The sequence below is a fragment of the Physeter macrocephalus genome, chromosome 1 (assembly GCF_002837175.3).
Source record: "Physeter macrocephalus isolate SW-GA chromosome 1, ASM283717v5, whole genome shotgun sequence".
Classification (NCBI taxonomy): domain Eukaryota; kingdom Metazoa; phylum Chordata; class Mammalia; order Artiodactyla; family Physeteridae; genus Physeter; species Physeter macrocephalus.
The window spans coordinates 88876940-88890268 of record NC_041214.2 but is presented as its reverse complement, the minus strand read 5'-3'; the positions used below and the strand labels follow the sequence as shown (position 1 = coordinate 88890268).

The following is a 13329-nucleotide window of genomic DNA, read 5'->3' as shown; positions in this document are numbered from 1 at the left end:
CGGGAGAGGCCACAACAGTGAGAGGCCCACATACTGCAAAAAAAAAAAAACAAAAAGCAAAAAAAACAATGCCAGTACAGTTGAGGCCAGATTTTTCCCCAAAAGACAAATTTAAATGTTATTTCAGATGGCTTTATACCCAACAGCCATCATTTTCCCCATGGTCTCTGCTTCTCTTTATAAAACATGTGTCTGTTGCAGGAGTGGGGGTGGGGAAGGACACAAGTAATCTTTTTAAGTCTTTTCTATTGTGTCAGTACAATATAAGAATTGTGCTGTTCCTCAAGCAGAAGAGAAAGGAAGAAGCATGTGGATGAGACTATATTAGAGCTTCAGGATTTCTCATTCCAAACAGGAGGTAAAGCTGTAAGAGGAGAGTTATAAATGTTGTTTCCTGAGATGTGTTCTTAGCATCCCACATTGCAATTCAATATGTGTATTTCCACAGAAACCTTGTTATAAAGAGTAGTAGTATATACAATATTATATCCATACTTGTGAAACTAGCATACTGGGGGTGGTGGGGGGAGAAGTGGATTACAGAAAACAACAGAATAAACATTATGGAAACTTATTTGGTTTGGTCTTCCTTAATGGTGGGTAATTTGAAGCCACAGATTTGTATTAAAACAAGCATGAACATATAATATAGGGTAGAATTCTTAATAAAATTCCAAGCCTTCAAATTTCAAGTTCCCTATTAAGGCAACTTCAAGTTCTATACCTCAGATCTTCTCTGAGGTTAGAGGTACTTCAATAAAAATTTGTGTCTTTAACACACACACTCTTTATAGAGAGAGAGACATGTGGGAGATCATGGTTTTTAGGTATAAAGAGGTATGAAATGTGAGTTAAGCTGACTTTCATGTTTAGAAAAAAATTACTTTTTTGTGGGTGGCCTATAAACCTAAACTACATACAATATGCAACACTGTTTCTATGAGTAACTGCTTTTGTAATTTTGTTTGTAAATTATGTTTACTTAACATTTTAAGAGTTGCATATAATTTGTTAGAACAATTCCACTTCTAGGAATTTATCCTAGAAGAAATGTAAGCAAAGAGTTATATATATAAAGTGTTCATAGTATTATTTATAACAATAAAAAATTAGAAATAGTCTAAATGCCCAATAAAAGGGATCTGGTTAAGTATAAAGATACAATTAAATACTTTGCAACCATTACAATTCTATTATAAGAAAATGTTAATAGATATGACGTAATATTTCTAATATACTATGAAGTGGAAATAAGCAAACTACAAAAAGCTGATACCATGTTTTTCAATATATACATACATGCATTAAAAAAAAAAACTTGGAAGAATATGTCAGAATGTTCACAGTGGCTTATCTATGCAGTAGTATTATTCCTTTTTTCCTTTCTCTACCTTGTGTATTTTGTTTTTCTAAATTTTCTATAATAAAAATGTGTTACTCTTACAATTACAAAGGAATTCAAATTAAATATACAGGAGTTTATATACATGCACAAAGAGCTTCTGATTCTTTGTCATCAGCTGGTTCTATGACAAAAGGACATAGAAAAAAATAGAAGAAATAAATATTTTCCCCTTGTATTTATATACTACTTTCTTATTGTAGTAAAAATTACACTCCTCAAGATGCACTGAATACAGAACAAGGAGATATTATCTCTCATCTACCAGACGGACACAGATCAAAAAGAATAAAATCAGTGGGTGCAAAGTGAAGACAACTCATGTACTACTGGTATAAATCTAAGCTGAACAACCCTTTCGGAAGCACAATTTTACAATCTGTATTAAAAAAAAACCTAAAACTGTGCCTATCTTTTTTTTTTTTTTTTTTTTTTTTTTTGTTGTTGTATGCGGGCCTCCCTCTGCTGTGGCCTCTCCCGTTGCGGAGGACAGGCTCCGGACGCGCAGGCTCAGCGGCCATTGCTCACGGGCCCAGCCGCTCCGCGGCATGTGGGATCCTCCCAGACCGGGGCGCGAACCCGGTTCCCCTGCATCGGCAGGCGGACGCGCAACCGCTGCGCCACCAGGGAAGCCCCTGTGCCTATCTTTTAACCAATCAGTTATATTTCTAGGAATTTATCCTAAGGAAATAATTAAACAAGTCTGCAAAGACATACGCACTAAGTTACTCTCAGCAATATCATTTGTAATGGTGAGAGTCGAAACAATCCCGAAGTGTGTCACGAGGGTAAATTAAAAGACAGTATATCTATAGTGGACTACTATTAAAAATTATGCTACAGATCTATATTTTCTGATATTGTATCTCATGTAGTGAAAAAAATTAGATTATAAAACAGCCTTTGTATGATCCCATTTTTAGAATTTTTTTAAAAAGTGAGAATGTGTATTTCATGAAGAAAATGTTTGAAGACTTCAAACCAGGCTTCATTACCAGTTATCTCTGGTAAGTAGAATTACAAATGATCTTTAGTGTCTTCTTTATAACTTTTTGTACTACAATGAGCATGTACAACTCAATATCGGAAGGAATGATTTTTAAGTATACTAAATTGAAAGTCTGATTAATCAAATAAAATTAGCTTTGGTGTTTTCTACTCTTTTCTTATTGCTAAGGCTCTTAGAAGCTTCCCAATTTGAACACATAATACTCAGTGGATGATAAATGTGTCAAATATATAGTTAATGCCCCTATTAACAAAGATGACATGCTTAAACAGCAGTCTTTATTAACAAGATATTATTTCTAAAAGAAAAAATTATATATCCCCTCCCAACCCCGAGATGCTAGCAAAGATCTTGTAATTATGATTGAGCCCCCATTTGCTGCTACCTCCTCCCTTTGCCTCTGGCCTTCTCAACCATATTTAGGTGTTTTCATTTCTAGTGACCATGGTGGCTTATTGTATTCATGGATACAGAAAGACATTGCCAAAAGAAGTATGACTTATAAAATAAATAACGCAGAAGAAAATTTCAATTCTATTCAAGACAGTATGCTGCAACATCACTGTCCAATATAACTTTCTGTGATGATGAAAAAATTCTATTATTTGTGCTGTCCAACATAACAGACAATAAGTCTGTCCAATGTGCTGTCCGATATGACACACGTGGCTACTAAGCATCTGAAATGTGGCTAGTACACTAAGGAACCAAATTTTTTCTTTTTAATTTTTAAAAATTTATTTATTTTATTTATTTATTTTTGGCTACGTTGGGTCTTCATTGCTGTGCATGGGTGTTCTCTAGTTGTGGTGAGCGGGGGCTACTCTTCCTTGCGGTGCACGGGCTTCTCATTGCGGTGGCTTCTCTTGTTGCACAGCGTGGGCTCTGGGTGCGCAGGCTTCAGTGGTTGCAGCACGCAGGCTCAATAGTTGTGGCTCACGGGCTCTAGATGCTAGCAAAGATCTTGTAATTATGATTGAGCCCCCATTTGCTGCTACCTCCTCCCTTTGCCTCTGGCCTTCTCAACCATATTTAGGTGTTTTCATTTCTAGTGACCATGGTGGCTTATTGTATTCATGGATACAGAAAGACATTGCCAAAAGAAGTATGACTTATAAAATAAATAACGCAGAAGAAAATTTCAATTCTATTCAAGACAGTATGCTGCAACATCACTGTCCAATATAACTTTCTGTGATGATGAAAAAATTCTATTATTTGTGCTGTCCAACATAACAGACAATAAGTCTGTCCAATGTGCTGTCCGATATGACACACGTGGCTACTAAGCATCTGAAATGTGGCTAGTACACTAAGGAACCAAATTTTTTCTTTTTAATTTTTAAAAATTTATTTATTTTATTTATTTATTTTTGGCTACGTTGGGTCTTCATTGCTGTGCATGGGTGTTCTCTAGTTGTGGTGAGCGGGGGCTACTCTTCCTTGCGGTGCACGGGCTTCTCATTGCGGTGGCTTCTCTTGTTGCACAGCGTGGGCTCTGGGTGCGCAGGCTTCAGTGGTTGCAGCACGCAGGCTCAATAGTTGTGGCTCACGGGCTCTAGAGCGCAGGCTCAGTAGTTGTGGCGCACGGGCTTAGTTGCCCTGCGGCACGTGGGATCTTCCCGGACCAGGGCCCAATCTCGTGTCTCCTGCATTGGCAGCCGGATTCTTAACCACTGCGCCACCAGGGAAGCCCAGGAACCAAATTTTAAAATTTTAACTTATTTTAATTTTAATAACCACTTATGGCTAGTAGCTACCATATTGGACAGCACTGTTCTAGAAAAATTCACAGTACATATACTGTGGCTGATATAAAATATACATAAATAAGAATCCAAGAAAAATATGATTTCCACTTAAGACCTGGCATTCCAGTGCATATTTCCAAGACTAACAAAACCATAATTTTGTGGGTTACAGATTGCTTTTTTGAAAAATTAAATGGTCTTCAGGCACTCCTCATTCTTCTTTACATGGGAAATAAGAACCCAGTTCTTTTTTTCCCCGCCCCCACCCCCACCCCCACCCCCCGCAATTCTTTAAAGCCTTAACGCTCACGGCTTCAATAAGACTGTGTTACCTTGGCTCACCCACTATATCTCAATTTGTTTCCATTTTTTGTGTAATCTTAGTCTTCCCAGTCTGCCATCAACCACAGGCTTTTTCCCAAAGCTGAATCCTTGGTTTCTTGTTTTTGATCTTCCATTCAGAAAAGATTTCTTACACCTTCGACTATGACCCTATTTGCCTTCTGTAAAACAGCATCACTTCACTACATAATCTTAAACAAAGTCTTAATCTTTGAGACTGCTTCTCATCTGTAAAATAACTTAAGATGGTTACTACGGTTCCTTTGGCTTTAGGATTCTCCTAATTCTAGTACAGGCCTGGTTACAAAACTTTGTTTCTGGTTTTTTCTCAGGCTGATTCCTCTTCCTGCCTTTTTAAATGTTGGTGTACCCCCTGGTTGTCAGTGACCCTCTTTCTCCAAGAATCACATAAACTCTTCATTATGACTGTCTCAAATTTATGCTATAGTTCTAACTTCACTCTTAAAAGTTCCAGATTTACATTTCTATTTGCTGCTAAAGATTAACTAGATGTGCTACCAGACACTTAAAGGTATCAAGCAAACTAAAGAAATTGTGTAGCAAACTTCTTTGTCAGTGGCTTAGTTATCAAAAACAGAAGTTTCAGGATCAGATGTATCTGAATTTGAATCCCAGTTCTGTCATTTATTAGCTGTGTAACCTTGATCAGATTAATCTCAAGTCTCCATTTTTTCATGTGTAAAAGGGGGTTAAAACTAGTACTTACAACTCATGGTTGTTGTATGTGCATTTTATATATACAGCTTAGTACAATACCTGGAATATGCTAACAGCTCAATAAATGTTTGCTACTATTATTATCAGTAGCATTACCACCTTCCTAGTCCTACAGGCTTAATAGCTCAGTCAACTTGATGCATTCTGTCTCTTAAAAAAAAAATAAATTCAGTCAGCATTTGTACACTTTTCTTTTCCAATGTGATCTCTGACTGTTTTTCATTCCTGGATTATTGCAGCCAGCCAAACAAATTACTAGATTTTTAATGCTTACAGGTTAGAGTCTCTTCTTGTTTTTGTTTCCACTATATTACCTAGCATAATGCCTTAAAGTTTTGCTATTATTAGACAATTCAAATAATCTTTACATCTATTTATTCTATTTCATTAGATCCCTTAAGTTCTTTGAGGACAGGGAGTGTCTTGGTCCTCTTTGTATATCTACACCTGAAAATCCCTTAGTCAATAAATGTTGTTGAATGAATGACTAATGACTACTCTCACTCTCTCCAAACCTATCATCAGTCTAGCTGCCTCAAATGCAAAAGGTAGCTCTCATATTCTCTAATCCAACCATTTATTCTGACCAAGCTGACCTCCCCACAACTTCATCAAAAGCAATCTAACTGTATTAGTCAGGACTCCTATTTTGTTTCAAAAAGTCTACTCAGAATAAGCAATAAAGGGAATTTATTAGCTTGCATAATTTGAAAGTCCAAGGATACCACTAACTTAAGGCCTGGCTATTGATCCAAAAGTTCAAAGGTTACCATCAGAACTTGGACTCACTCTTTCCACCTTTTGGCTCTGCTTTCAATTTATTGGCAAGCTCCAGGTTCATATTCTATTCTCTCAGTAACCCCAGGGTTCAAAGCATGCCTCTTTCTCAATAGTTCCAATAAAAAATTAACACTCTCGTGTGCTGACAGGAAATTGTGCCTATCTCTGGACCATCACTGTTGCCAGAGGGATGGACTACATTGACTGGGTAACCCTGAATTATGTGCATACCCTTGTGTCGGGGTGGGATCCATTCCACTGCCTGGAATGGCCTTCCTTCTCATTTCTGCCTCCCCAAATCCAAGCTACAGCCTTTCTGCCCCCAAAAGTCTTTCATGATTTCTTTAAAGATTTTCCTTGTTCTCTGGATCAAGTAACTCATTCCCAAATAAATATTTCCCTTTTTCTAAAGATCTACCTTTTAAAACAAACAGGAGGGAAAAACCTCAAGAAAATGCTACATGATGAATTCTAATCATGTCAAGTTATAAATGGTATGGGTAATATGTGCTGTTTCTTAAAATGTAAGGACAGCAGCTCTACCAGATACATTCTATACATTAGGAAAGAACAGACTGTGTGGCAAGTTTTATATAACATTCAAATAATTTTTTTGGCTTTAAATTTTCTATAGGGCCCAAACAAAACATTTTAGCTAACAAAAGTTGGGTCTGAATTCAAAGTACCCTGTGTAACAGGTAGTCTATGGTTTTGGAGTTACCTCAAACAGGATTTGAGTTAGGCTCAAATCCTGGCTAACACCACCTTCCTTGGCCTTTAGCTACAGGTCTTTGAGCAAATTTTCTCTCCAAACCTTGGTTTCACTATCTGTAAAAACAGGAATGGTGATATCTATCTGTAGTACGTAAAGAGGCTGTGTGGCATAGTGGAGAGAAAAGAGTAAGATGAAACCGGGCTGAAATTCTACCACTAATATTATTCATATGATTCTCTCTGAGTGACTCATCTGTAAATTCTGAGTGATTTCTCATGTGTAAATGAGGGATAATAATATTTAATCCATTGGTTGTTAAGCATTTAACAAGGCAATGTATTTTAAACACCTACCAATGGATAGTAAACAGTGAAAACTCAATCAATGATGTTATCTACATCAAATCACCTGTTTAAAATAATTCAGAGAATATTTCAGTATTTTTGTACTCACCAAGGTCTGCCAAAAATTTCTTATACTTAATAAGTAATATTTCTAACATGTTAGAAATAAATCTAGTCTAATAGGTTATAAAGTACCTTGTAATCTTTTTCTTCTCCTCTACACTTTTTCTGGCCAGATAAAATGTCGACCAACAAAAAATTTGGTTTATAAAGAAACTATTAAAGTAATAAAAATAAGTGTGGATAATAACAAATTAAAAATTCAGGGCATAGTAAGGGAAAAATTCATTGGGATTACTTATTATTCTTCATAAATGCCTTTGGGTTTTGTTAGTTAAAAAAATATTTCTTGAAGGCAAAACACACTGGTTCTAGAACTATTTTTTTTTGTGGTATGCGGGCCTCCCTCTGCTGTGGCCTCTCCCGTTGCGGAGGACAGGCTCCGGACGCGCAGGCTCAGCGGCCATGGCTCACGGGCCCAGCCGCTCCGCGGCATGGGGGATCCTCCCAGACCGGGGCGCGAACCCGGTTCCCCTACATCGGCAGGCTGACGCGCAACCGCTGCGCCACCAGGGAAGCCCGTCCTAGAACTATTTAAAAGCAGGTAAGATAGTGAGCTAGATAAACTCCTGTAATCAACGTATTCTTTAACTCCACGCTTAATGTACTAATACTGAAATGACTCATGCCCATACGAAATCACTCTGCTATCCATCTCCTGAACAGTCATATGCCATATAGCCATCTCCTGAACAGAATTGCGAAATGTGGGGTATGAATGACAATTTTAGATGTTGTCTCTCAGAATACATGCAAAAGGCAAGTGGCTGCTCATATTTACATCAGCAAGAAAATTTAATCTTAATGTCGTTCACTAAAAAATACAAACTATATTCAGTACAACTGTTTCCAAAAAGAGATTAAACAAATAGGTATTTGATTCCTTCCATTTTACACTAGAGCAAAAGTTTCTTTGGAAAGAATAGTTTCTTGAAGTAGTGTAACAGTTTTGCTTATCTTTCTAAAATGCGTGAATCATATGTAATACTTAGCATCTTTAATGAGTGCACAAACAAAGGAGGATTTAACACTTTAGGAAAGGTATATGAAAATAATTACATCATACCACACTATATATAAGGGGATTGACTCTGTTTTTAATCCACTTCCTGAGAAAGCTAAATTTTAAACACAGAGAAATATATTATGTTGAACACCTCAGTCACCAGACACTGTTCTCTACAACTAAGAAAACCAAATAATACCTAATTTATTTTCTTTTCTGTGTTAAAAAAATATGTTTAAGACAAACTGATGTTTGTTTTTAAAAAGCATTAAATACAGATACGGTAGGCAACCTATGCATCTTTTCTAAAGTTTTCTTCCTTCAACTTTTTTTTGAGGGGGCCTGAGGAAAGAGGAAAGGAGTGAGAGTCTGAAGGTGGGCTCTCGTTATTTTTGCAAGTACATTTGATAAGCCACCTAGACGAAGGGGAGAAAGAAAAGTTAAAGCGTTCGGGTTCACACTAAAAACAACAACTCTTGAAAAAAACGCCTGTGCGGGAGTCATGCTTTCCTGACAATGCAGCGACCAATGCGACTCGGATTAAGAGCGCGCTACAAACCTAAATCTCAGTAAAGTCAATTTGGCATCCCCAATACGAAAGGGCCTGCAAAAACCGGGGCGGAGCAAGGGTCTACCTCAGCAGCGGCACAAGTTAATTTTCTAATAGAGTAAAACACTCCCCATCAGTCCCCTATGGCCCTCTTTCTCAAGAAATGCTGCTGTCCGCCTCGCCCCAGGCTCGGGGTCTGGCCCGCAGGCCCCAGGGCTGGGTGGGTTGGGGCAGTCGGCTTCTCCCCAGTACCCGGGTCCAGGGTCCAGAACAGAAGTAATGGGACCAGTTAACGTAACGACCCGCGATTCTCCGCATCGGCTGCGGCGGCCTCCGACCGCGCCCCGGGCCTCCTGTTGGCAGGGATACCCCCCACCCCACTCACCCGCCCGGGTGGTGTCCGTCAGGTCGTGGTTGGCCGCTCCCCGGGGAAACTCCCTCAGTTTCCGGCCGCTCAGGCTCAGCACCCCGGTTACCGCCGCCTCCTCCAGCGCTCGGTCGAGGGAGCGGCTCCATGAGCCCGGGCCCGGACCAGGGCCTGCCCCGGAGTTCGGGCCGCAGTTAACAACGGAGAGGTTACCTCCCGACGCTACTGGGCCAGAGTACTCTGCAGCCGTGGCCACAGCGACCAAGCCCGCGGCCGCCATTTCCCAGCCGACAACACTCCGGCCCGCCGGCTCAGCGCATGCGCGGCCAGATGATGGGTGGGCGGGGAAAGGGGTTTACAGACCCCGGACGGGTCCCTTGATGGGCACGGCTGCGGTGCCGCCCCGCACATCCAGGCGCTGGCCTCCGCCCACGTGAGATTTCCAAGGGAAATTAAAAATGAACTCACAAATCTGGAGCAGCTCCCTACTCTAGGCTCCCAGCAGCCTTTCTAACACGCCTCCACAGAAAAATCTTCCAGACAACGCTTCTCACCAGAATTTCTCTACCTTCCTTCCTCAACACTGCAGGATTAAATATTAAGGCTTAACACCGTTGCTGCCAGAAACTTTGGCAGTGAGGAGAAACGTTCGACTTTTGCCATTCTATAAGCCAAACGACCCTAATGGAGACTTGTGGATTTATTATTATTGCCTGAGAGAAAAAGAAGTGTTAACCTGGCTCCCAAACTTCATAATTCTCATTGAAAGGGTTTTATAAACCTTCTTCCTTGTACAAAATAGCTTCTTAAGGAAAATAAAACAAACACCTTAAATAGTACCTGTTCTTTAGGCAAAATTTTATTGTTGAACAAAACTGGGTGAACGGTATTGAAGTCTAAAATTTTAGTTTGGAACCAAAATTGAGGAAGAGAAAATGATCTGACCATAATCTACATGTGGGAAATAAAGATAGAACTGAAGAAATAGTTAAAAAAAAATCATTCAGTTACTGAAAAAGTAGAAAATACCACTCCATTTGATTAAAAAATTTTTTTAAATTTTTTGCTCACGCCACGTGGCTTGCAGGATTTTAGCTCCTCGATCAGGGATTGAACCCACACCCTCCACAGTGAAAGAGTGGAGTCCTAACCACTGGACCACCAGGGAATTCCCACCACTTCATTTTAAACCAATTAGACCTCACATATACTGCAACCAGTCTTCAGCATATTCTTGTTTCTTTCACACATTTCAGCCATTCCTGCTAAATGATGTAAATTTCCCCTACAATCAATCAACTAGTATTTTCTGTGGGAAATAGACTGTCAGTTTTTCCTAGATTATTATGTAATTATGAAATCCAGACAAATAAGCCAATTAGAGATTAAAACCACAAAAAGGGCTAAGTTGAAGTGGTGGGGATTAGCCATCAGAATTCAAAGAAAAGGAATCTTGTACGGCTGGAAGATGAGAGCAATACTCTAAATTGAAAGGAATATCAGCATGAACACATCCAGGTATGATTTATAATGGTTCTTGTGGAGAACATTGCCACAGGCCAAAAAGTTCATGTCAGAGAGCAAAAGAAAATAAGGTTAGAGAGATCCTGTCCATCATTCAAGGTCAAGCTCTTCAATAAAACCTTGATTAGTACTTCCCCAACTCCTAAATGGAAAAGATTGTAAAAATGTTTAATCTCGGTGCCAAAGCTGAATAGTATTGGTTGCTCGGAGAGTTGTTCTGTGAAATTTTTTTTAAAAATTAATTTATTTTTGGCTGCGTTGGGTCTTTGTTGCTGTGCGCGGGCTTTTCTCTAGTTGTGGCGAGCAGGGGCTACTCTTTGTTGCCATATGCGGGCTTCTCATTGCGGTGGCTTCTCTTGCTGTGGAGCACAGGCTCTAAGCGCACGGGCTTCAGTAGTTGTGGCATGCGGGCTCAGCAGTTGTGGCTCACGTGCTCTAGAGCGCAGGCTCAGTAGTTGTGGCGCACAAGCTTAGCTGCTCCGCGGCATGTGGGATCTTCCCGGATCAGGGTTCAAACCCGTGTCCCCTGCATTGGCAGGCAGATTCTTAACCACGGCACCACCTGTTCTGTGAATTCTTGATACTGTGCTCTAGTTTCTTCAGCGACAAGTTCCACAATCAATGTCTCTTATGAACATGGTCATCCCTGGCAAGTAACATTTATCCAATGCATGAGTTGGTTTTTGTTATTCTGGACTCCTAAAATTGTTCTTTTACTCTTAGAAAGACTTTAAGCTATTTAAAGAGCAGGTCCTCATTTTATATTTTTTAGAGCTATTTCAACCGCAATAATTAAAAACATAACTATATATTCCATATTGTTACAATGCTACAGAAAGTTGCCAGATATTTAAAATGCACAGATGTCATCTATATTTGATTACCTATAACATTCCACATTTACACCAAATTCTTCTGACAAATTCTCTATAATATGGCCTCATTCTTCCTATCTACCTGCACATCTCATTATAATTACAATATACCATGCTAATCCTGGTTTCTGAACTTCTGACCAAGTTTATGGACTGATGTTACTTTGTCTAGCCAACTAGATTTTAAGGTCCTTAATATGTTAAACTCTATAATTATCTTCCATATCCTAGGCTGAGTATATCAATAGGAGTTTATGTGCTAATACAGCAGAGGAGGTTAGGAGAAAAAAGAATTACAATTTTTGAGAACAGGGTCTCATTAAGGCCAAAATATCTGTAGACATTAAGTCTGTAGATATTTGAAGGCCAAAACAGAGGCCTGTGGATACAAGAAAAATGGCTATATATATATATATATACACACTATTATCAATATGAGAACTAGTCCTACATAAAGAAAGGCTGGAATAAAAGATAGATCAAGAAGTTAATTTTGAGCCTTCTAAGGAGTTGTAGTTTCATCTACAAAGTAAAGGTAGAATATGAGGGAATTCTCATCCTACTCCCTCAATATTCTACATAAAGCAAGAGACAAGATCATCTTGTGAGAATGAGGTATAGGAAATGGAGTCATTGTAGGGAATTCACCAAAGAGTCTAGTGATGAATAAAAGAAGTGATGAGAAACAGTTGCAAAAGGGCTGTGAGCAAAAGGGATACAAGGATTTGTAACTTATTCCACTACTGCTCTGTGGTCTGGAAGCAGATGGAAAAATAGGCAATGGGGGTTACTGAATGTCAGGAATAATAGAGAACTTCCCTGCTTCTTCCTGTGTATTTTACAGGCTGAAAGTTTACTCATTGAACACTAGGGACAAAAGTTTCACTCCAATCTCAGTAACTCTCTCCAGCTCTGTGTCTCCCATCATGCAGAAATAAAGTCCTTTCCCTACTTTCACTCACTAGAAATATATTACGGCTACTCCTTTAAGATTCCACTTTATAAACTCAAAGCAGTAGGATTAAAATCTTGGCCAATCCCATTCTCTTCAAATATAAAGCACAGAAACTGGTTTGTTGAATATATTCAATAAATGTTTGGTCTCACCCTTTCTGACTCCTTTAATAAGAATCACTAATAATTGACTTTTTAAAACTTTATACAAGAAAATTTAGACAATGTGATTTTCTTCTTAGAGGAAAACAGAAGTGGAAGTAGAAATTAAACACATACACACTAGGGAAACAGTTTTCCTATTCATCTTTAAACAATGGTAAACCTCATCCAAATACATTGAGAAAAAGGAATTTCAGTTCCAGAATGGTTATCACATTTCCTTGTTTTATCAAGCTTTTAGTTGAATAGAGTTCAGATAGAAAGTAAACTGTAATGGCAGGGAAAAAAAGAAACATTCAAAGTCAACAATTTATAAACAAATCTTTAAATCCCTATTAATGGTCTGCAATAGTCCAAAATTCTTGCTGTAAATGCTTCGGGTTTTTTGTTATCATTTCTAAAAAGGGGCTAACTCCAAATTGATTATGCAAAAAGAACTTGCTTTTAAGGAAAGCTGAAATCACACGCTTCATTTTTTTTTTACAGTGGCAAAAAAAAAGTAATCATGTAATTCTGATGAAACTTCGAAGGTAGAGTGATCAGAAATGAAGGAATCATTTTCTGCCCTGATACTGCCTGCATTCAGAATGTATGGTATTCATTCTCTGTAGTGCAAAGTCAGCTATTTCCTCTCCTCTTAACTCCTTAGAGTAATATAAATCAGAACAAAAGTTACCCTGACACTGTGTA

At 38.7% G+C, this 13329-nt stretch overlaps 1 protein-coding gene across 13 annotated transcripts in view; it reads right to left on the bottom strand.

Annotated features, from left to right (window-relative positions):
* Positions 1-9423, bottom strand: part of LRCH3 (leucine rich repeats and calponin homology domain containing 3) — a 126925-nt gene extending 117502 nt beyond the window's left edge. For all 13 annotated transcript variants that reach the window (XM_024124398.3, XM_028492847.2, XM_024124396.3 and 10 more), the window contains exon 1: positions 9143-9423. In XM_024124398.3, the coding sequence (XP_023980166.1) occupies positions 9143-9404 (262 nt within the window). In that variant the 5' untranslated portion in view covers positions 9405-9423. The remainder of the gene's footprint in view (positions 1-9142) is intronic.
* Positions 9424-13329: the final 3906 nt, after the last annotated feature.